This window comes from Daucus carota, chromosome 1 (assembly GCF_001625215.2).
Source record: "Daucus carota subsp. sativus chromosome 1, DH1 v3.0, whole genome shotgun sequence".
NCBI classification, from domain to species: domain Eukaryota; kingdom Viridiplantae; phylum Streptophyta; class Magnoliopsida; order Apiales; family Apiaceae; genus Daucus; species Daucus carota.
This window is the reverse complement of record NC_030381.2, coordinates 46,540,961-46,567,026: the sequence shown is the minus strand read 5'-3', so window position 1 is coordinate 46,567,026 and position 26,066 is coordinate 46,540,961. Positions and strand designations below refer to the sequence as shown.

The following is a 26,066-nucleotide window of genomic DNA, read 5'->3' as shown; positions in this document are numbered from 1 at the left end:
AAAGGGTGTGTGGAATGAATAATTTACTCATCAAATGAAAATGCAATTTTTATTCCATATCATAATATAGCTAATTTAACTTCAACACAAGAATTTGAGATTTACGGGGGTGTATTCGATTAGGATTTTAATGGATTGTTTTTAGTCTATGGATTTCAATGGATGTATGAGATTTTGATTTTTTGCGGATTCTTGATAAAATGTCGCAGAGTTGATAGGATTTAGGTACAATGCTTCAAAATCTCATTGATTTTGGTGGGATTTCAAAAAACTTAAAATACACCGAAGAATGCCACAAAATCCATCATTTTATGAAATGAAAAAAAATCCATCAGCATTTGAATACCATCAGATTTTAATGGATTTTAAACAATCCCAATTGAATACCACCGGATTTTAAAACATAATTTAAAATCTCAATTGAATACCACCGGATTTTGTAGCATAATTTGAAATCCCAATTGAATACCTCAAGATTTTAATGGATTTCTAACAATCCCAATCGAATACCCTCGGATTTCATGAATGAAAAAAATGCTTTAAAATCTCAATCCAATACGCCCCTCTTAGATTCACGTTAACCAAGTTCATTAATCATGTACAGAACGCTTCTAAATAATTATACATATTAAAAGTCTTGTAACACACCACTAGAAATAATATTAGAAATATAGGAGTGTTTATTGTAAATGGGAATAAGAATCGAGAATGAAAATAAAAATGAGTACGAAACTGAAGAGTATAAAAATGTTTATCACAAGCAGAAGGTAAGAAATGATTTATCTCTCAACAAGATTGGCTCATTCTATATTATAAAATTTCAATTTCAAGTACCAATATATGAATTTCAAAATCTCATAAAATAAATATCTTAACAATATTTCGAAGAAAAACTCATACACAAACACCATTGTGAAAATTCCGCATTCTAGAGAACTTGAAAGAAATACAAATAAAGCAAAAGCTTGCGCTTTCTCTATTCCCATGGGCGGAGAAAATCTGCCTTTCCCTTTATCATTTTGCTTCTCGTTTCGATCTCGAATCTTCGTTTTTATTTCACATTTCATTCCCCCCCTTCTTTTTCTTTTTCCATCTCTCTGTTACATCAAAACCCAAAATCTGTCACTCTCTCATCACTACTCGGGATCACCCCCCACCTCAGGTATTTGTCCCTATCATTCTCTTCTTCCTTTGTGCCAAAAAACAAGTCAGTTCATACCATTTCAAATCCAGCATGGTTATGTCCGTTAAAAAAAATCCGAATTCACAAAATTTTGATCTTTATTTGTACTGTAAGTTGTTTTCGAGGATCGGAGACAATCTAGACATCTAGTGACACGCATTCTTGTGGTTGAATGTACTCAGTTCAATGTTGTGAAAATTTTGAAATTCTTAACTTTTAAAGGGGTTAGATTTCACAATGAATTTGAGTTGATCACGCTAGTTATGCAACAATATCACCATTTCACTTCTAAAAACCGAATCATAACCACAATAAAAGATATACCAATTGATAGCTTATCCCCTAAAATAACAGAAAATTTCTAAACAAAAACCTTAACGAATCAAACCATTTGCTATCGCACGGTTGAGCCCTAAATGAGTAGTTTCATAAACCGGAAGATCCTCGCAGAACCTATCATCCTTAAATGATGCTAAATGATCAAGCTCAAATAAGTCCGAGCTCAAATCACTAGCACAATCATCTTCAAAATCATAATCCTCTTCCTGATTAATTGAAGCAGCAAAATCAATCTTCTTCGATTTTTCATAATTCCTTGAAACGTCATTGCTCCTGTGATCCACAACAGGCGGCATTGGCTGTTTCAGATTGGTCTGGCTACACGGAATTGGATTCTTAAATTTCTCAACCTCTTCTTCGTAAAGGCATTTGTGGCCGCAAGGACGACTGTCTTCATCAACTATGACGCTCACCGGGTAGAATCTGACCGATCTTTGGACCCCATTGTTGCGTTTCTGCTTCGAATTTGGGGAATTCTTGCTCAAACATGATCTTGAAAACGAAGAGGCTGATGAACATGTAGATGTCTGAGCAGACCTAGACTTCCAATCACCACTCACTTCACTACAGTTACCGGCATTGCGGTGTGATTCTCTGCTTTTCTTGGGGTTACTATTAGTAAAGATAGAATTTATAAAACTCGTGAGCCGGCCACCTGGCGAGATAGGTTGTTTGATCTTCTTCAAATTTGCGTAAATCTTTTGAGCACGGGCCTTCGACTTTACCAAACGACTGCCATCTTCGTTTATTTTATTTGTTTGATGATTACGATAATCATCAAACAAATAGAACTCACTTTGTCGCTCATTCTGAGCGACAGAGTTCCCAACAATTCGACTACCAGTCCGAATTGGTTTGGGAATGGGAGGCCTCTTTATTTTTGCCACACCAAAAGATTCTGTCTCGGAGGATGAGAATCCTCCGAAACTAGAATCCGAAGAACAAGAACTAGAACTAAAAAACAAAGGATCATTATCATGCACCAATGACCCTCTCCCTCTAGCCAAAGCCTTTTCATTCACCTTCTGTTCCATCCATTTCTCCAACAAACAAGCTCTTTTCAAACTACTCATCTCTTCATTTTCAACGCTACTTCTCCCCTTCCCTCTGCCTCCAAAACCACCACTACTACTCAATTTCTTCACATTCCTTTCTTTATTCTGCTTTATAATTTCCATGCGCCTCTCATCAACGCCACCATCGAGCTCCCTGTAGATCTCATCAAGAAGACTCGAGGAAAATGATTGGTTAGCTTGATTTTTCCTCTGCCTCGTAGATTTATCCCAGCTATGCATTGTGTTTATGTAAATTTGTGTTTAGAAATTGTAGAGAGAGAAGAGGGGGGAATGTGTAGTGAGAGAAAGTGTGTAATGAGAGCAAAGTGAGACGGCTTAAGAAGGAGAAGAAACTTGAAGATGAATGGAAAGACAGAGACGAGGAGGACACTTATAAAGGCGTGACATGCGCGTGCATGTGTCTTCTTTCTTAATTCTAGCCTTTCCTTTTTCAAATTTTACATCTTCGTGTAACGTAATTTAATCCCACCGTTTACTTGAATTGGTTTAAATTTGATTTCTTAGAGCATCTCCAACCATCTAAAGCCATTGGCTAAAATATGAGTTGGCATACTTAAAATAAAAAGATTTAGCCAACTGTTCTAAAAACTCAACTCCAACCATGATAAGCTGTTGTTAATAAATTTAGCCAACCTCTTATGGATGGCTAAATTTGTCGAACCTCTACAGGTCTGTAAGAAAATCTGTAGGAAGATTGTACATCATTTATTACCATATTGAACTGTTATGTTCTATTTTAACAATTTAAAATATTAATAACATACTATTTTTAAATTATAGCCACCCAATATAGCCAGTACCATTGTAGCAAAATGTCTTACAGGTTCAGCAAATTTTACATAATATCTTACAGGTCCAATTTAGCCAACGATTATAGCCAACGCCGTTGGAGATGCTCTTAGAGCATCTCCAACCATCTAGAACCCTTAGCTAAAAAGTGAGTTGGCATACTTAAAATAAAAAAATTTAGCTAACAGCTCCAAAAACACAATTCCAACCATGCTCAGCTGTTGTCTATAAATTTAGCCAACATCCTATGGATGGCTAAATTTGTCGAACTTCTACAGGTCTGTAAGAAAATCTGTAGGAAGATTGTACATCATTTATTACCATATTGAAATGATATATTCTATTTTAACAATTTAAAATATTAATAACATACTATTTTTAAATTATAGCCAACCAATATAGCCAGTACCATTGAAGCAAAATGTCTTACAAGTTCAGCAAGTTTTACATAATGTCTTACAGGTCCAATTTAGCCAACGATTATAGCCAACGCCGTTGGAGATGCTCTTATCTCACCATAAACATCGGCGTTATCGTTAACTCTATCTGAAAACTGTTTATAATTTTTTATTTATTTTTTTGACAATACAGGTTTATATGATCCTCGTATCTGTTCTGATAATTTCTCAGGATGAGCCGGAGTCAAATCCGGATGTCCCGGGGTAACAGAAGATAAACCGAGCTATCCAATCTGTGCTCATTTTTTTTATTAACAAAAAAAAATGGTTTCAATGAGATACCAAGTACATGAATATGACAGTAGGATTAAGATGAAAAGAAAAGAATGCGACAGTAGTACTGAGGGAATGTATTTGTATAAAATATAAATTGTCTAAAAATGTTCCGGGACCACATAAATAAGCGCGATCAAGATTCTTATTGTGATCAAAAAGTGAAGCTTAGTGGGTGGCAATCACCAGAGCAGTACTAAATTATGTTTTTCTCCCAGTATATGTGATGTGAACGTACTTCTCACCTATGAATACAAAATTGATGTCATGAACTTTATTTTTAATTGAGCAGTCACACTATTTTCTCACGAATAAATTGAAAATTAGTAAATTAACGGGGCGTGATTTGTTGCTCAATGTTAGCCATTGTCAATGTGAGAAACAGTAATATATAATATAGCCTCTAATCTGCATGTCTAGGGGATTAACTTGTCGTGTTTTATGCTAATTATTTAGCACTTTGACGGTTATTAAGATGATTATATTTATGGTTGCTGCCAAAACCCCCTAAACGATACGTAAACAACAAGAAGAAGATAGCTGTTCACACAACTACCTTCTCTTTTTTTTTTGACAGAACACACAACTACCTTCTAAATCACTCACAGGCGTGAATTTTGGCAGAATGGCCTCACGCTCTCTCCGTGGTTTAAAATAAATACTATTTTGAATTTGCAATAACTCTTTTATTCGAATCCACACAGACTTTCAGTTGAATCTTTGGAGCCTCTCCGTAACTTTGAAAATTCAATGAATACAGTATCACGGAGCCTTAGTAAAAATATTTACAAAAAGTTACTCCCATGTAGATAATTCAAAGTAGATAAGGAATTATGGTGTTAACAGGCAGCTTCAATCATGGAAAAAAACAACCATGGTGCCAGACTGCTGGCTAACGGTTCGAATAAAAAGAATCTTTAAGCCACCACCAAATTAATTAAACTTCAAAAAGAAATATTAGTTCTTTTATATCTAATTTTATTTATATTTCGGCAGTATTAAGTTAACACATTGCACTGCGTCGGGGGAAAAAAGGTTAATTCATGATACACGCGTTTTTAGCTTCCGTTCCCCACTCTATTCTCTTTCTTTCTTTTCTTACAGTCCTTTTGCCATTTTTTCTTTAAATTTGTTCTTTTTAGTAAGACCTGAATTTCTGAGTCTTTGACAGAAGTTCGACATTTTTCTTATCACATAAGGGTAAACTGATGTATGATGCTACCTTTTTATTCTGAAATCCTTCGTATCTTCACATTTTGGTTATAACTTACGACTCGCGGTTGGAAGTCGGAGATTCTTAAGGAAAAAAAGAAAAAAAAATCTCGGTCATTTTTTTTTTGATAATAAAAATAAATTTCAACAAATATAAATCAACGATTCACCATGATAATTCAAAACGGTATCAAGATGGTCACTGAAGTGGTCATAAATATCAAACGGATACCTTGAAATATAAGTTCAAGCAATAAAAATATTATTTATAAAGTTTTACACATTATTTTTGAATGTTACCAAAACCAAGTAAAATGTTATGACTTCTAATATTTATGATAATATATTTAGATTTTATCAAGTTTATTTATTATTTATTTTTAATTAAAACAAAAAAATAACTATATAATAATATATAAATAATAAATAAACTTGATAAAATATAAATATATTATTTTAATTACTAGAAGTCATAACTTTTTAGTTGGTTGTGGTAACATTTAAAAATAATGTGTAAAATTTTATAAATAATATTTTTACTATTTGAACTCATATTTCAATGTGTTTGATATTTATGGTGATTTTACTGACCATTTTGAGTTTAGTAACCAACCTGGTACATTAAGCCCACTACTTCGGTTACCAACTTGATAATTAATTCATTTTATAAATGAATTCAGTTGATCTCTCATGTCAAGGGTCTTTTAATCTGACTTGCTAAATCGACTACTTGTCTGTTTTGAAATATAAATCGTTTGACTTTTTGGCACACACTTTTAAGTCTTTTGACTGCATAGTTAAAATCATTATTTTTGAAATTTTTTTTCAATAAAAATATATGATTAATATTATAATTCAGAAAATGAAAATTTTAAAAATAATGATTTTTACTATCTGGTTAAAAGACTTAAAAATGTGTGTCAAAAAATAAGCTACCGATATTTCAAAACGGTGGGAGTATTCGAAGTGACCAAGATGGACCATTTTTGTTGGTTGCAGTAATAATAATCATTTACATACTTACCAATCTTATTTAAATGAACAAATTAATACGATTGTTCTTGATATCTCCCTGTTCGACACTTGACTCAAGTTGGCAACAAGTTATTGACACAAGACTTGAAAACCAACAACATCATTAAGTGATCAGACACAGAAAAGGATGTCTTAGATGACCCCAATAATAACACATAGATGATCACATGCTTTCTTCTTTTGGTTGATTCCTGTTCATCTATTCTGAAACATTGTGAAATCACTGTTGGCCATCACCTTCACCTTATTTCCTTGTACACAAAAAGCGCAGGATGATACAGAAAGTAGAGTGATCTGGTCTCTTGTTTTATTGGATTTCAAGGGCTTAAGTATTGAAAATAAGATATACAAGACCAAGTGGCTATATGCTAGCTAGGATATATGAGATATGTTGGGTGAGCTCGGTTCAAAAGCTAGACAAGATTGATCTTGTTTCAGCTTTTACTACGTTTTTGTAGATCTTAACCCTGATTGGCTCGAATTTGTAATTTGTTGAATGGTTTTTAGTATGTGCTCGAGATCTCCCTGTAGAATCTTGAGTTATGTAAATATGCTTGTCATTTGGCACCCAACATGTAGATGCTTCAGATTTGGATGTCATTGTAATTCATGTGTGGTACGCTAGCTCAGCACGCTCAGCCATCATTGTGTGCAATGTGAGTGCCAGTATTATTTTCTCAAAATCTTATTCTTGTATTAGGATTCTGATACCGGTTCTTTAGACTCCATTCGATGGTGTTATGCAAGCAAAAAAACACCAAAATCTATTTGATAAATTTAAAAATAAAAATAAAGAACATCTTTTAGTTCTATTTTTAGAAAAAACTGATAAAAGGGATTTGTTATAAATTTCAATATCAAATTTCATCAAAAATTTTACTTTTTATATTATAACTTAATATATGTAAATATCAAAACAAATATTTGATTTCCTAACAAAACCTTTTTTTACAATAATTTTTTAACACCACAGTAGTTTTTAATAGCAATCCTAACAGATCATTAGTCACATTGGTGACAATTTAAAATATCTGATAAATCATTTTAAGTGCAGGGCCGTGCCTGAGATTTATTGTGCCCTGTGCAAAATGTAAAAAGTGTGCCCTAATACTACCCTAATAGTCTAAAAATATAAGTACATGAAATAATAAAAATGACACAAAACTGTAAAAATCATATCACAATTAAAGTGCATAAAATATTTTTTTCATATTACAAAAATTAACTGAAAATTGTTGAGAAATAAAACAAGTACATAAATAATATAAAATTATCTGAAAATTGTTCTTCTAGCATTTTTTGAAGCAAAATCACTAATAATATTTTTATAATCTACATTCTCTAGCAAACTATTTTCTATGGATAACAGTGCTAATCCATTCAATCTCTCCTGCGACATTGTTGACCTCAAGTATGATTTCAGCAACTTTAACAATTTTAATTTATATTAGAGGTATACTTGTTTTAAAATTATATAAACCCATTATTCAATGCATTTTATATTTAAATTACTTGTTTCATATTTAATATATATATATATATATATATATATATATATATATATATGCATGTATAAATTAAAAATAAATATAATTTAAAATAAATTAGTTACTAAAGATTGAATCATTATTTTAATGATATAATATTGCATATGGTCATCAAGAAAGAAAAAAAATAGTATAAGTAGAATTTTAATGAAGTCATTGAAGTTAGCAGTTAAATTAGAATTTTATCTCGAGAGCAGGGTAACTCTTACAATTTTCAATGCCATTATTTTCAATGCAAGTATTTATTTCTATTAACATGATTATGATATTAGTATTTTTTAGAATTTATATAACTTACTTAAGATAACATTTAAAAATTATTGAAGTGTATAACATTTTTTAATTTTTTTTCATTTACAATTTTATAATCTTAAAAATAAAATTTACTTTTTTAGCTATTTTTTTCATTTTGACTATACATATATATAAACCTACATAAAAAAAATGTGCCCCTGATATTTTAGGTCCCTGTTCCGTCGAACACTCTGCACACCCTCAGGCCCGGCTCTGTTTAAGTGCTAATGTTATTAGTATCAGATATGACTGATTAGTGTTTTATGAATTTTTAGTTTTTTGAAATAGGTCGAACGGTCCCTAAAATCATTATTTACTAAAATTCTAAACAGTAATTTATAAATATTTTACGTATATGCTAAAATACATATCAAGTAATCAAAAAAGGGTTAATAAACGAAAATAACTGCTAGCGGAGGTGGTAACTGGTAATCCAATATCAAATTATATACTTATATATAATAAGCGTAAGGGAGATAATTTGGTCGCATGGTCCTTTGGTCCAAAAGCTTATCATCCGTTGGATCTTATATGGAACAAATAAGCACCGTTAGATTGGAACAAAATTAAATTCTGTTCTAGAAGGCAACTGATATCTACTTGCATGTTTATAATTCCTTTTCTGAATCCAAAACAAATTCTGTCTTTCACATGTATATGATTTTTTTTAATCCTAAATAAATATTTCCTACCAGTTTTATTCGTAGAATCATATAAATCTCACCGTCACAATTTTTTTATAATATATTTTAAAATTAATAAGCCGGATTTATGTGAGAAACAAATACAAAAAAATTTTCTTAATCCAAAATAGATTCTACCTTCTTATTGCATATTTATGATTCCTTTTCTTAATTCAAAACAAATTATGTTTATCAATTTTAATTTAGAACCATATAAATTTTTTGAAAAATATTTAAATCACATTATAATAATTTTAATATAAAACACATTTATTAATATAATCTAATAGGAGTTGGCATAATGTATTCCACTCAAAATATATTAAAATTTGATAGATAGAATTTAATACTTTGGCATGATACATACGAGAAAAGGAATTGCTTGATTAAAATAATTTATTTGAAACCATTAATGGCTGTGATGATGTATTTACCAAAGTTCTAACTTACAAACAAATCATAATTTCGAATTTTATTTTATTGAAAATTTTAATTTATTATTTATAAATTAAATTTTTCCACACCATTTAAAATATATTTAAAAAGTTTATAAATAATTAAAAAGCTCCCGTGCCTTGCACGGGCTATAAGCTAGTAATATTATAATAATTATATGAGTTTGGTGGCTATGTGCAACTTGCAAGGCTGGCGCAGATGGACCAGCGGGGTGGTCATGCCCAAACAGTGTTCAATGTACGGAGATCGAAAACACCGTGCGCTATAACCACTTTATTCACCTCACGTACTCATCGTATTAGAGTATTATTCTTCGCTTCTTTTTTCGAGCGCTATTTATTGGACCCCTTTTTTAGGCGTGGTGAACCAGAACCTGTTGGTTGAAATTAAAAATCGAGAGTAGGATGAGCAAAACTGAACCGAACCGTATAAATGTGTTACAGTTTGATTCCAATTTTTTTGTAAATTCGGTCCATTTGGTTCTTCGGTTCAAACCGAATTAAAGTTCAGTTCGGTCTGGTCTTTTCAGAACAATTTCGATTCCAAACCGAAAAAACCCGAACGTTTTGTATTAATATATTAAATAAAATATATGTCAATGGATAGTTAAATTAGACACTGTACTACTTTGTATATTCTCAAACGACTATATGCATTCAGCAACTGCATCACATAAACCCTAGTCCAATCACAAAATCAAGCGTCGCTATTTCCAGATTCATTATCACAGATTACAATTGTTAGAGATAGATAATTTTCAGATTCACAATCACAGATTTCCATCGTTAGAGATAGATAAAATATTCACTTCAAGAATCGAAGATTTAAATTTCAGAATCGGAGAATCAAGTTTAAGGAATCAAATCAAAGGTTCGTTGATAAATCTCCTCTCAATCCAAATTTTTGTAGGATACGAAGGCGGCTACCATAGCCTGCAATTTGTTTAATGTCTGAACTTGATCTTTAAATATGTAAAATTATTGTCCGGATGCTGTGTGCCAGTGCTCGGAGGCTGGAGGTGATAAAATGTTGTTTAAAATTCACCAGTTTCAATTTAGTTTTTCATTTTTTTCCCAAAAAATTTGGTTCTTAGAGAAAGAATCGAACCGGTTCGGTCCATAAGATAATTTCGGTCCAGTTCGGTCTGGGAAAAATTTCTAATTCAGTTTTCGGTTCTTTCGATTCGGTCCAGTTCTGGACTGAACCGACCGAATGCTCAACCATAATCGAGGGTGTCATAAGAAGAAAGTATCATTTCTCTCATATCATGTATTTGATTGAATGTAATAAATATGTTTAAATATTAAATATTATTATATTATTGATTAAATTATATTATCTTATCACATAAAAAGTTTTTAACTTTTTATTATCATTAAAAATATTTATTTGTACACATGAATATCTTTTTTATTATTAATATTTTTGTGAAAAATAAAATCAGCAATGATGCTCATGTTATCATTTCATACCAAGCTCTCTTCTTGAATTTCAAAACCTCATGATCTTGAAGTTTCACATGTGAATTCGAGAATAAAAAAAGTAAAATCAAACATCATAGGGCCTGTTTGTGCAGCGGAAGTGGCTTCTACTTCTGACTTCTCTTTTTCTTGACCCGTTTGTGTAAATAAGTAGAAGCACTTTTAAGAAGCTGAGAATGCTAGCTTCTCTCTCAGAGCTTCTACTTATTTTCCAAACACTTTATTAACTCATTTACTTCTCACTTCTGCTTCACTTCTTTAATTTAAGCAAGAAGTCACTTCTTTTAAGCTAACCCAAATGGCCCCATAATATATGGACACGAGAATAAAGAAAATAAAATCAAACATCGTATATGAATTTTGTGTGGAATTCGACTATGAATTCACATCCAGGCTGTTTGAAACGTGCATTTCATGATGAATTTTAATTGACTGAATTTGAGTTGTCATTTCAAATTATCATATTTATACTAATATTTGAATGAGCGGATTTCAAATAAAATCCAAATTCTCAAACAAATTATTTAAACAAATCTAGAATTTCAAATGAAATTCAGGTTCCCAAACAGCCCGTTGTTGAACAGAATAACTAAAATTTAAATATAATTTAATAATTAATTATTAGTATTCTTTAATATATTATATTCAAAAATAAAATTTCAACTTTTCTACGTATCTGAATTGTGTATTAGTCAAATTTTAGTTTAAATTAATCACTTAGTTGTGGAATCAAATCATTACTTAAGTACAAATCATACCTATATTTGATGTAAGAATTTATTGATACATATTTTTACTAAAATAACTTGTCGTATTTTATCAAATAGTATTAATCATCCTTCCAAACAAGTCCATGCCGTTCCCCTTGTGCCCTTGTGTATAGGTGCTACTGTGCTTTGTAAAGACAAGAGACAACAAATAGGTGGAAATAAATATGGATGGAGTAGGGTATTCAGGATCAGAAAGCTATACATTGATGAGAAGGCATATGGTAAGGGGTAGTAGAGATGGGCATCGAGGGCGGACATCATATGGCTTTGTTGCTCTCTCATGTGCAAGTTATTACACAATTCATGGTGTTTTGTTCTGTTTTATGGTGATAGTGACACAAGGGAATGAACATTAGTATCGATTAAACAATAAATCTTGGCGTACATACTAATTCACTACTAACTCACTACCTGGTTTTTAGGGTAAACACATGACCCACTTTCTCACTTGTTTCACACTCTGTCATCTTTTTTTCCTGTATTTTAATGACTCCTTATTTTCGTTTCAGCCAAATTTTCACTTTCAACTTCATCTAAAAAATATTACTTATAAAATTTTGACTTTACAAAATATTTATCGACCATAATATGATCATATTTCAGTATATAATATATACTTATATAAAATTATATTTTGTCTTTCATGATTAAATAATAAATTTATCTTGTATCATGTGTCGAAAATTATTTTTAAATTTAGTATTATTTAACTAGAAAAATATATGTACGTTTTTATTAATAAAAAATCTTATAAATAAATTAATTAAATATTAAAAGAAGGAAAATAACTAAAACACAATAAATTTATCATCTCATATAAAAATATGATATATAACATCTAATTAAAATATACAATAATTAAGATGATGTTCTTCACAACATAGTTGTACAGGGGAATAAACACATAATTAGCATAGCTCCATGATTTCCTTCTTTTACTATTTAAGTAATTACTTTATCAGATTTTTTTATTAATAAAAGTGTACATATATTTTTCTAGTTAAATATTATTAAATTTTGAAAATAATTTTTGACACACGATACAAGATAAATTTAATATCTAATCATGAAAGACAAAATATGATTTTACTTAAATTATATATTATATACTAAAATATAATTATATAACTGTCGATAAATATTTTGTAAAGTCAAAATTTTATAAGAGAATTTTTTTAGATGAAGTTGAAAGTGAAAATTTGGCTGACACTAAAAATACGAAGTTATCAAAATTCAGGAAAAATACAGCATCGAATTTGCAATACAGTGAGAAAATGGGTCATGTGTTTACCCTAGAAACTAGGTAGTGAGTTAGTAGTGAATTAGGATGTACGCCAAGATTTATTGATCGATTAAAATATCCGCTGAAAAATTGCATAGTCCTCAAAATTTATTTAATTGTTGGACTACTTAGAGAGTATTTTAGTTCCCTGTAATTTATCAAAAATACTAGTATAATATTTGCTAAACACATCTATAATTTTATTATTTTTAATGATATTTGTGAAGTGCTGTCTGCTGATAAAAGTAACTAGATGTAATTTTTTACAATTTGCAACCAATGAAACCTAAGATAACCCTGAAAAAAAATAAATTAACGGGGGTGTATTCGATTGAGATTTTAATGCATTGTTTTTAGTCTATGGATTTTAATGGATTGTATGGGATTTTGATTTTTTGCGGATTCTTGATGAAATGTCACATAGTTGATAGGATTTAGGTACAATGCTTCAAAGTCCCATTGAATTTGGTGGGATTTCAAAAAACTTAAAATACACTGAAGAATGCCACAAAATCCATCATTTTATGAAATGAAAAAAAATCCATCAGATTTTAATGGATTTTAAACAATCTCAATTGAATACCATCGGATTTTAAAGCATAATTTAAAATCCAAATTCAATACCACTAGATTTTGTAGCATAGTTTAAAATCCCAATTGAATACTTCAAGATTTTAATAGATTTCAAACAATCCCAATCGAATACCCTCGGATTTCATGAATGTAAAAAAATGTTTTAAAATCCCAATCCAATACACCCGTGTAAGACAATTCTTTTCCAAAAAAATGGGAGTTGATTTCAATTGCATTAGATGTTCATTTTAATTGCATCTGGTTACATATCGTTGTATCAAATTTGGTTACATAGCAACTATCCATTTTAACAAAATAATATATGAAAATTAAAACTTTTAACGTATGTAAATTTGACTACTTTATTTAGCCCCCCTATAGCTCACTATATTTGTCGAATATCTATAATAAAATGTCACATCATCTATTATCTGTAAAAATAATATATTTCACTAATAACAATTGAACTAATAAAAGTATACTTTTTTTTTATATATAGTCAATTTTATTGGAGCACGATTTCTTACAAGTTCGACAAAATTTTACATCATATTTTATATGTACAATTTAAGCAACTGTGTAGTATGTATAGTCAACACTCTTGAAAATGCTCTAATTCGTTGAGCTATATTTATTGACTATGTTTTCATAATGATATGTTAATATTATTTTAGGTTGTTACGAGTAAAATATATTATTTTAACATGGTAATAGATGATTTAAAATTTTGTTATGATATTTACAGAATTACAGGTTGATAAAGTATAACTCATATGAGGTTAACTAAAATTAATGACGATAATAACACCATATTGGAATTATATAAATTTTTAAATTCTAATTATAATATTTATTAATTAATTTTAATAAGTAGGATTGGATGCTCTTAGTAACATCAACCCAAAGTTCACACCTATCCAGTCAAAAACAGAAGAACAAACAAATCTTTTAGTTAGGAAAGTGTGGATGTGTGCAATCAGGTGTGAAGTCCAGTCCGGCCTCCCCGGGGATATGAATCGGGCCTTACAGGAAGTAAACTACAGTCAGCCTCTTTCACATCACCCGACCTTGGTGCCGACCCAAAGCAAAAATAAATTAATTCTGGGACATTTTTGCAAGTAATTGTCTGATGTTTTCTTTGCTAAAATCATCAATCATCAATATACTTATATAAAGGAGAAGCGAGGGGCGTGTCTCTCGCTTCTCCTTTATATAAATATATTGACTTGTAGTTGATAGTAGCTGTTACCAACTAGGGGTATTGACCTCTCCCGATCCGTCTCTAGATGCAAATTAAAAATTCGAAATTAACTCTTAACAAATTTAGAAGCTGCATGGCTATTCATGTGTGACATGACAATTATCATCATATTATTTACTTGATTGTACTTTTTTAAAAAAAAAATAGTACCCAATGATCAATAGAGTATACTGATAAGTAGTCATTCTAAGTCGGACCCTCTTTCGTTGACTTATTGGGCTAAAATATGCAGGAGCAAAACATAGTAGAGAGGGAAAGGATATGAAGAGGGAAAAAAAATCTGTTAACCTTTTATCAAATGCATGTTGTTGCCAAGTAATTGCGTTTGTCCTCTTGGATTGTTGGCGTTTTGTCTTCCGCACCATTTATCAGTATACTTTATTGCCAAGTACTCGCGTTTTGTCTTTCGCACCCTTTATCAATACACTTTATTGCCAAGTACTCGCTTATTTTCTTGAGTTACTTGCGCTTGTTTTCTTGAGTTATCTTGCATGTCTTTAGAAAGTTCAATAGAACGAGGATAAACCCACCACTGGACTATCAATCATGCTCATAAATGAGAAGATTTTATTTTGATAACTAAGCATGACATCATACAAATCACTATATACTTCTTCTTTCATCTCATTTTTACATAACAAATTTAGCTTTTGTGTTATAAATTAGTTAGTCATTCTTATTTTTGATATAAATTTTTCAACAATTTTCAGAAAAACCCATTTTTATTTGTCATTTCCAATATATAAATCACTTATTTATAATAAGTGAAATGAAAAATGTCATTATTTAAATTATTTTAATACATGCCAAACTAGTAGAAAATGTTATCTTTCAAAAGAAAATAAAATTATTACTTAATTTTAGATTGTTGACCGTTATAGCATCACACAATTAATTTGACCCAATCACATAACTAATTTATCACAAATTTACATGACAAATATACCCGACGTAGCACTGAGTTTGTGCTTATTTTCTGTCCCTATTTTCTGTTGGGGAAGAGTGAAGACCGTTCATGAATTAATTAAATATTTATTGATTAGAGTATAAATTAACTTATAATTATAATATTTAATATTATTCAATCAAAATCAACACAGGAAAAAATAGTAAAACTTGAATTACAGGTTATGTAATTAAACAAGTCAAAATTATACCGACCGATGATCTTAGAAAAAACCATTTTAACGGGGGTGTATTCGATTGGGATTTTAATACATTGTTTTTAGTCTATGGATTTTAATGGATTGTATGAGACTTTGATTTTTTGCGGATTCTTGATGAAATGTCGCAGAGTTGATAGGATTTAGGTACAATGCTTCAAAATCTCATTGAATTTGGTGGGATTTCAAAAAACTTAAAATCACTGAAGAATGCCACAAAATCCATCATTTTATGAAATGAAAAAAAATCCATCAGCATTTGAATACCATCAGATTTTAATGGATTTTAAACAATCACAATTGAATACCATCGGATTTTAAAGCATAATTTAAAATCCTAATTGAATACCACTAGATTTTGTAGCATAGTTTAAAATCCCAATTGAATACCTCAAAATTTTAATGGATTTCAAACAATCCCAATCGAATACCCTCGGATTTCATGAATGCAAAAAAATGCTTTAAAATCCCAATCCAATACACCCCTTTTAAGTGTTGATAATTGACATATCAAAATATAAATGAGGCGCAAATAACACGTGGAAAGCATCTTCACTGTACATAGGACTGAGCCGCCAATAATTAGATTAGAGTCATAGAGTGACCTCTCTCTCTCATTCTCACTTTGTGTAGCTCTCCAACTCTCCCAATAGCCGCGGCACCTCCCCCTCTCACGCCGCCGCAATGTCGCTCTCTTCCGCCATATCTCCGTCATCTTACGCGGCCATCGCCGCCGCTTCCTCTGCACGGACTCCCATTTTCAACAAGAAAAAGACGGCGGCGGTTCTCTCTCCCCTCTCTCTTTTCCATCAGTCTCCCTCTCTCTCCAAGTATATCTTCTCTCTCTCTCTCTCTCATTTTCTGTATCTAACATATTAAACTCATTGCCAAACTCAATTAGACCTAATTGTAATGTCATTTGTGTATTTTACAAACTCTTTTTAACAATTCCTCACTACGTAATGCATAGGATCTTATTCATTACTGTAATTATTCACTAGTCAATTGACTATCTACGCATATACTTATTTGTGATCGAAAACCTTACGAGGAGTCAGTTTGTTCAATCGTACTGATAAAGGAAGTGTTGCATAAGTATCATTACTATTGGGGGTTTTCAATAATATATTAAGGTTTTAGGAGAATTGGCTCGACAGTGATTATAGACATTTTTGTAAATTTTCCGCTTCTGTGCATTTTTTTCTTTTAAGAGATTATTTGTGTTAGGTCAGTCCAAGTATCTGGTCACTTTTTTACTTATACAGTACGAGCAAGTTTAATATGTTGTACGTTATACTACTGGTTTATAATGATATGGAAACTAAATTGTTTCATTACTATTTCCACTTGTATTATGTTCTCCTTGCCAACTTTTATAGGTTAAGAAATTAGTGGCCAGTTTAATTCACAACTTGACATTCTGCGTAGTGACTGTAGTCACCTTTTTAAAACTTCATTACCCGATAAAATTTGAAAAGTTACATGTCATCTTAGTCCAAAACTGTATTTACTCGAGATTCTAAAAAAGTTGGATATTGTATCTATTTCAGAACAGGTATATTTTTGCATCGGGGAAGAAAGGAGTCGTCGTCGAAGTTTTACATTGCTGCTTCCGTTACAACTGCAGGTTCTCCACAAGTTTGTTATAAGTTGAACGTAGTTTTATTGTTTCTTATGATCTTTGTTCATTTGATGTCTTATGTAAATTTTGCCAACAATTCATCTGCAGTTCCTTCTCTCGATGACTCCGTTGAGAAGGTTCAGCTCCCCAGGGGTGCTATGTGGTCTATTCATAAATTTGGAGGCACCTGTGTGGGAAGCTCTGAAAGGATCCGAAATGTTGCAGAGATAGTTGTGGAGGATGATTCTGAAAGAAAGCTAGTTGTAGTCTCTGCAATGTCAAAGGTCACAGATATGATGTATGATCTAATTTACAAGGCGCAGTCACGGGATGATTCTTATGAATCTGCGCTCGATGCTGTTATGGAAAAGCACAAGTTAACAGCATTTGATCTCCTTGATGGAGATGACCTTGCTAGATTTTTAACTAGGCTGCAACATGATGTTAATAACCTCAAAGCAATGCTTCGTGCAATATACATAGGTCCTCTCTCTCTCTCTCTCTCTCTCTCTCTCTCGATATGTGTGTGTGTGCGTGCGCGGGTGCGTGTGTGTTTGGCAATCTTATATTGAAGCTTGTCTTTTTAGGTGCGCTTTTATAATTAGGTTTTGGGTTGGGCTGTGTGGGTGGGGTCTTGTGCGATGAGCCGATGACCTTTGTTGACGTCCTCAAGTAATTTTTTTTATGATACTCGAAAACCTTAAGGAAAATAACAGGTCACAATAAAGAATCGAATGGGAAATTAAATCCCAGTGCTCTGTTAAGACAGACGTAGCGATAAATTAAGCACTTGATTGATTACTTGTTATTGGGTAACACAATTGAGTCACTCCTGCTGAGTGCTATGCAACATTTCCACTTATTTTCCTTCTGTAATATTGTAGCATGCAAAAATTTGGCTAAAGCGCCACAAGTCTACATCTTGCTTTTCAGTGTTCTCATTGATAAGGCTTGCCAAGTCATTTAGGATCTCACTGACAATTAGTTCTTCATATTATGCTCAGCAGTTTGTCGAAAAGTACTAACTATTTATTTTAATGCAGCTGGTCATGCCACCGAATCTTTTTCGGATTTTGTTGTGGGACATGGAGAGCTATGGTCAGCTCAGCTGTTGTCATTTGTAATAAGAAAGGTAGTTTCTTTTGTTCCCGACCCTCACTTTTTTTGCATGTTTAATAAATAACTTACATGGTTCCATGGTCTCCTAAATTTCTCATCTACTGCAGAATGGGGGTGACTGTAATTGGATGGACACACGAGATGTTCTTGTTGTAAATCCTGCTGGATCTAATCAAGTCGATCCTGATTATTTGGAATCTGAGAAGAGACTTGAGAAATGGTTCTCCAGCAACCAGTGTCAGACAATTGTTGCTACAGGTTTTATAGCTAGCACGCCTCAAAATATACCTACAACTTTGAAAAGAGACGGAAGTGACTTTTCTGCCGCTATAATGGGTGCTTTATTAAGGGCTGGTCAAGTCACGATTTGGACTGATGTTAATGGTGTATATAGTGCAGATCCTCGAAAAGGTTCGCTGGCCTTACTTTTGGTTTTCAGATCTTTTATCACATAATACTCTCTTTTCATGGTACAGTGGATACATAATTCATCCTGATATATAAATACTACATTTTGCGCTCTAACATTCTAGGATAACCTGATAACCATTTAGATTTTGAGTACTTTCTGAAATATGTACGAACATTCTAATTTGCCAAAAATATGTTATGCAGTTAGTGAGGCTGTGGTATTAAAGACATTGTCTTATCAAGAAGCCTGGGAGATGGTGAGTTCAAGTATCTTCTAATACCTGTCAAAGTTGTAGTTTGATACCAACAAAATTTCTGAGATATATTGCATGACTGTGCAGTCATATTTTGGGGCTAATGTGTTACATCCCCGTACTATCATTCCTGTGATGCGATATGACATTCCAATTGTAATAAGAAATATATTCAACCTATCTGCTCCGGGAACAATGATATGCCGAGAATCTGTAGGCGAAACTGAAGATGGGTTAAAATTGGAATCTCATGTCAAAGGATTTGCTACTATTGATAATCTGGCACTCATTAATGTTGAAGGGTGAGCTTGTATTAATATTTCTTTTATCCATCTACTCGATGTTGTAAGTGGATGGCATGTTTCTTTTTGTCATTCACCATGCAAATATTGTGTCAGAACTGGAATGGCTGGTGTTCCTGGTACAGCTAGTGCAATTTTTGGTGCTGTCAAGGATGTGGGAGCTAATGTTATAATGATATCTCAGGTTTCTGAATTCTTCAAAAGATCTACTTTTTACATTTGTAAATTTGTGCACAGTATTCATTTGCCGTAAAATGAAAACAGGCTAGCAGTGAGCATTCTATTTGCTTTGCTGTGCCTGAGAGTGAAGTGAAAGCTGTTGCTAAAGCTTTGGAGGCCAGATTTCGTCAAGCTTTAGATGCTGGTCGTCTTTCCCAGGTACACTATATGTTTAACGGCTAAGAGCTAAAAGTATATCATTGTTATTTTGTGTTTAATTGTTGGGCTCCATGTAATACATAAATATATACCTATGTTGTCTGGACTTGTAAGGTGCCAACTGCCAACATAAATATGGGTCCAAGAGTTTTACTGTTATAAATATTTGCATATTTTTGGCCTAAAATATAGTGTTAAGGTCCAGGCCATTTCCTGAGTTATCGAGTTTATAAACGGGCATGGAGACATAACTGAAGAGTGAGGGTGACAGTCTGACAGAGGAATGCAAGATAAGTTCATATAATATCTAGGTTTTATTAAACAACAAGCCATAGAAGAGAAGTTATTATAGTTTATGAGTACTTATTAAACAAGCCAACAAAACTCCAGCAAGAAGACAATAAATATATAATGTGGAATGTGGTTTTAATACACAATAGATATAATAGGAACAAAATAGTAAATTGGTCCAATGTGTGATATTGGTCAAAATATTTTTCAACTTGTCATTTTCCATGCTGGCAAATATATATTGTATAGATAATTAGAGCATGAAACCTTTGTTTTAACGGCACCCTTTGGTGTAGACATCCGAAATGTATATAAGTGGTAATGTTCGATAAATGTCTCTAAATTTCTTTAATTTCTGAATCTTGAGTTTGACGCTTTCAAAACTTCCCAGGTTGCTATTATTCCAAACTGTAGCATCTTGGCAACAGTTGGCCAAAAGATGGCAAGTACTCCTGGCGTGAGTGCTACACTTTTCAATGCGCTTGCAAAGGTTGGTAGGCATATATTCGTTATTAGACTAGTCTATGGTTCCTATCAAGTTCATTGAGATTGGCTTACCAAGATATTTAAATGCACTTCATCATTTGGGTACCTATTGTGTTAATATAATGATACGTGATATGTTTAAATAGGTTTTTCATTTATTCCTGACCTGCTGATTACCCTTAACCATCAATTTTGTACTTATAACTATGCAGGCCAATATAAACGTTCGTGCTATAGCCCAGGGCTGTACAGAGTATAATATCACTGTAGTTCTCAGTCGAGAAGATTGTGTGAGGGCTTTGAAAGCTGTCCATTCAAGATTTTATCTGTCGAGAACCACAATAGCAGTGGGTATTGTCGGACCTGGATTAATCGGAGCTACTTTACTTGACCAGCTCAGGGATCAGGTAAATATGTATTTAACTTCACATCAAGTTCTTTTTTCTACTTCACTTTTCTCATCCTGGGTAGTTTGTGTACTTGAAAATGTTTTAATATGTCGAGGTTTAATATCTGTTGTTGGCTTGTCTCTTGTTTTGACATTTGATATCTTTGTGTATCATGAAAATATGCTGTGTTAAATTTGATGTTTGCAACTTTAGTACCGCGTTTATGGGCTAGATATATACTCTTGAGTTAGGTTAAAGGCAAGCTAGCATTTTGTTAAATTAAATTTACTTATGAGTTACATTGGTTTTTGAAATTGATCGTTTTGTTTGAAAATTCTCTATCTACCAACTTTTTACGGCCAAAATAGCATGAATTATATGCTAATCATGTATCAATTCTTAACGTCAGGCAGCAATCCTCAAGGAAAATTCTAAAATTGATTTGCGTGTTATGGGTATCACCGGATCGAGAACAATGCTTCTGAGCGAAACGTAAGTTGGACATTTTCATTGTTATATTTTTTTCCCATATACCAAATGTGACTTAACTTTATACCAATGCAAAAACAAAATCCGTAACATATCGCTGGTAGCTTATGTAAGGCTTATGTTAAGTATCTGATACGGGAACTAAGAAAGGAGTAGCATTATAAAGGTCTATTGTGATGAAATTGCTCTCATATACTATATTACAGGTCTTATTTGCTCTTTAATTGTCTCATTCTGTGACGATTGTGCTTTTTCCTTGGTCTTAGGGGAATCGATTTAAGTAGATGGAGAGAAGTCCAAAAAGAGAAAGGGGAAACAGCTGACCTAGAAAAATTTGTACAACATGTGCGTGGAAATCATTTTATTCCAAGCACTGTTATAGTAGATTGTACAGCAGACTCTGAAGTGGCAAGTCACTACCATGACTGGTTGTGTAGGGGAATTCATGTCGTTACCCCAAATAAGAAGGCAAATTCAGGACCCCTTGATCAGGTAATGTGACATGGATACCATGCAGTGATAACGGTCTAAAAATAATTAGATCTATTGCTTGAACTTAGTCAAGTCAAATTATTACTGACCTATAGCCTCTACCTCAGGATTATGCACATATCATAATCAATATTTTGTTACTTCCATGTGTCTTACCAATGGTTCATTCTCATGTCTGGGAATAAATTCACTTCAGGTTAATGAATCAATGTTTGAGCACCTCACCCAATTCATTTTTTGAACCCCAATTTCAGTATTTGAAGTTGAGAGCTCTCCAGCGGCGATCCTACACACACTATTTTTATGAAGCTACTGTTGGTGCTGGTCTCCCGATCATAACCACTTTGCAGGGACTTCTTGAAACCGGGGACAAGATATTGCGAATTGAAGGCATTTTCAGGTTAGTTACACACAATAAAAAAATGGCAAATAAATTTACCAATTTGACCACATGAGCGTAAATTTTTTTGTACAAATATACAATGACTTCTACTTTTTTCTATTTGGATTAGTTAGCAATTTCTGATTTGTTGGGGCCATTAATTTTTACAATTTGTTGTGAAAGTCAGCATAGAGCGGTGACTAAATAGTCTTTCTCTTTAGTGTGACTAAATATTGGGGATAACCTAGTGTTTTACTTTTAAAACCGAAGATGTTGGAGTCTTGAGTTTCGTCGGGATGCTGAAAAAAAAAAAATGTATGCCAAGGCAATGCAATACCATCCTTTAAGCTATGTTTTCATAAGGGTTCTCCTCAAATCTATTTCGAATGTTGATTTGGACAGAAGCTTGAGGCTTTAGTTGGTAAGTTTGGATGTATATATGCAAGAACTTAAAGATTAGTACACAAATGGATGTTTAATGGAGATTAATACTTAAGCTGTATAAATCCTAACATGAGCTATACATATATGTAATATTCATGCCCAATTTACACACCCTAACAGCTGAATTGACGGTCAATGTTAAGTTTAATTAAAGGAAATCATGTAAACAGACTGTACCTTTGAAGTCTCTAGTGAGCAAATTGAGAATGGAGAGCAATTAATGATGCACTTGATATATTTGGACCCAAAGAATTAGGGTATTGATAACCCTGTTATATTTATGTATACTATTTTTTAGTACAAAGTCTGGCATATATAAAAAGTAAATGGTTTATTCATGTTCCTGCTCCAACCCTGAAAGGGTTCTAACTCTAAGTATATGATTTCTAAATGCAGCGGGACTCTTAGTTACATATTCAACAACTTCAAGAGTACAACATCTTTTAGTGAAGTGGTAAGTGAGGCAAAAGCGGCAGGGTATACTGAACCAGATCCAAGGGATGATCTAGCCGGAACTGATGTTGCTAGAAAGGTGCTCGTTTATAATTAATATCAAACGTGAACTTTATTTGTTTCCCTCTGCCTTGTACTAACCTGTGCGTTGTATGTGGTAGATTAGAATCTTCTTTTATATTGAAGAAAGTATTGTAACTTACAGTTTCACAATGTTGCAGTGTCTAAATACTTATCGATCAAAGCATAGTAGTTAAACTTGGTTGAATTTTTTTGAGCCTATGAAACAGTTAGAATTGTAGGAGGTTGTATGCGAACCTAAAAGAATGAAAGGGGGGAAGATAAAGAGAAATTCTTGTGAAAGGGTGATTCTGTAAAAATAAGACGGGCCTTGCTCAAGTGGGTTCCTTTAAAGTTGTTTGGTTAGTGTGGGTCTTATTTATGACAAGTTGGACTGCGACATTTGTATCTTTAGTATATATGTCATATTTCAGAATTTTGACATACATAATTCTTAGAGTACTATTTGTCAGAGATATCAAGCTAGGTAAGTCTTAACCAACAGCATGGCGGCCACCTCTTATACATGGAAAGAGGAAACTTTCACAATCTGAAAGGAATGTTTACTTGTTATAAATGTTTCTAAGTTGTGGTCACCTAAGCCTCACCAGTTACTTGCTATATTTTGCGGGCTGTAATTTACATGCACTGTGAAATGAAGTAATATATCTGTAGCCTTATATGCCCTTTTATAATGCAGGTAATAATTCTTGCTAGAGAATCTGGATTAAAGCTCGAACTGTCTGATATTCCTGTACAGAGCCTTGTTCCAGAACCACTAAGGGTGAGGAATTTTTTAATTGTATTTTCGCATCTAATATAAAATATCTCTGCGTATATTTTAGAGCGTTAATAATATGCAGCTTAAGAAAAAGCATTATAAAAGCAGTCCATTATGGTAGGAAAAAAATAGAAGAATCATGAGTCCTACAGTTTTGTTGGCATGTGTTAAAATAAGAAAAGTACATTGTACACCGGTACAGTATGAAAGATTTGATAATTTCTTTTGTTGCTTTCCCTTGTTAAAATGTAACATTATTTTATGTAGAAAAGTCAAGTTATTCTGACAATCAGATAAAACTGCTACTTATAGACACTGGAAAAGTTAAATAATACAGTAGAGTTTGATTTCCAAATGGTAGTGAGAGTATTAATCTCTTTGTGTATCCTGTGGTGAATATTATATTGAATGCTATTGCCAATGTGTATAAACCTTTCTGGGCCAATGTGTATATCATGTATCTTGTTGTATATATTGATGCTTTTATGTTTTTGTGATTATTTCTTAAGGATATTGCGTCAGCCGAAGAATTTCTGCTACAGCTACCACAGTTTGATTCAGATATGACCAGAAAACGAGAGGATGCTGAAAATGCGGGGGAAGTGAGTTCTTACGCACACTTGTCAACTATACTATTTATACATCTATTCTTTATGCATTATTAAATAAACCTATTATCTACTAACTGTAAATATCTATTATGTATCACTACAATTAAAACCCAACTGAAGATTTGTAAAGCCCTTTTTCTGTTAAGGTCATCCTAATAATTTACAACTGTTAATTATTCAATTTAAAGATAAGACATGTGTTAAAAACCTATTAGGTGTGTGGGTCTTTTTCTTAAAAGTGTAACTTTTAAGTTTGACTTGCAGTTACATGGGTTATATAACCTTGAATAAAAAAACAAGACAATCATACTTTGTTTTTTAACCTTGGTAATGATACATGAAAATTTATTTAGCATATTATGGGCCTGGCGAAGTAGATATTTGTTTATGACCTAAAAAGTATTTGATAAATATCTGTGTGAAATTGGGTCTGCAAGTCAATATGTTGCCAGTTTTGCATCTGAGTCACATATCTTGTTATTAAAAGTAGAAATGCAATAATTTACTAGTTTGAATGTGAGGAAACCGAATAGAAATACATATTATTGAAGTTGACACACTGGATTGAGCATGTTGTATGATGCATCTTATTATTCTTATATGATATTTATGGGATTTGTAAACTTGAATTGTCTGAAGGTTCTAAGGTACGTTGGGGTGGTGGATGCTGTAAATCAAAAAGGTGTTGTTGAATTGAAAAGATACAAAAAAGAGCACCCGTTCGCACAGCTTTCTGGGTCCGATAACATCATTGCTTTCACAACTGAAAGATACAACAAGCAACCTCTAATAATTCGAGGTCCCGGTGCTGGGGCAGAGGTGACAGCTGGTGGAGTATTCAGTGATATTTTGCGGCTTGCTTCATATCTTGGTGCACCATCATAATCCATTAGTTGAGCTCTCAATGTTTTACCCTTTGTCAGTCCAAATTATGTTATAGAATTTAGGGAGCTTTTGCCTATTATTAGGTTAGTATAAAAACACTCTTCTACACTGCATAAGAGAACACTTCCTGCAATTTGGGTTTCTTTAGTGGCTTTCTAGCCTACCCAAATGTGACATAGTCTCGACGATGCAGAGTTCATAGAATTGCTACAATGGGATGTATTATAGAACCAAGCCAATTAAAAGGTGTAGAAGCATCCTTATTTGGTACGGGAATTACGCATTAATAATGCCAAAGTGTTGTAACATCTTTGTTTGCGAATAAATTATATGATTTTTGCAA

At 32.5% G+C, this 26,066-nt stretch overlaps 2 protein-coding genes across 2 annotated transcripts; one reads left to right on the top strand and one right to left on the bottom strand.

Moving 5' to 3' along the window:
* Positions 1–1,486: 1,486 nt before the first annotated feature.
* LOC108195083 (protein BIG GRAIN 1-like B) lies at positions 1,487–3,026 on the bottom strand. The gene has a single exon (XM_017362017.2). The coding sequence runs from the start codon at positions 2,815–2,817 to the stop codon at positions 1,558–1,560; it is 1,260 nt and encodes a 419-aa protein (XP_017217506.1). The 5' UTR covers positions 2,818–3,026; the 3' UTR covers positions 1,487–1,557.
* Positions 3,027–16,428: 13,402 nt separating this feature from the next.
* On the top strand, positions 16,429–26,031 carry LOC108204339 (bifunctional aspartokinase/homoserine dehydrogenase, chloroplastic). Its single transcript, XM_017373721.2, has 18 exons — positions 16,429–16,705; positions 17,426–17,502; positions 17,605–17,979; positions 18,540–18,628; positions 18,723–19,026; positions 19,231–19,283; positions 19,368–19,582; positions 19,679–19,766; positions 19,847–19,960; positions 20,643–20,741; positions 20,950–21,144; positions 21,536–21,618; positions 21,882–22,107; positions 22,362–22,507; positions 23,330–23,465; positions 24,147–24,230; positions 24,737–24,829; positions 25,478–26,031. Exons 1-18 carry the CDS (start codon positions 16,560–16,562, stop codon positions 25,721–25,723), a joined length of 2,769 nt encoding a protein of 922 aa, XP_017229210.1. The 5' UTR covers positions 16,429–16,559; the 3' UTR covers positions 25,724–26,031.
* The last annotated feature ends 35 nt before the right edge of the window (positions 26,032–26,066 follow it).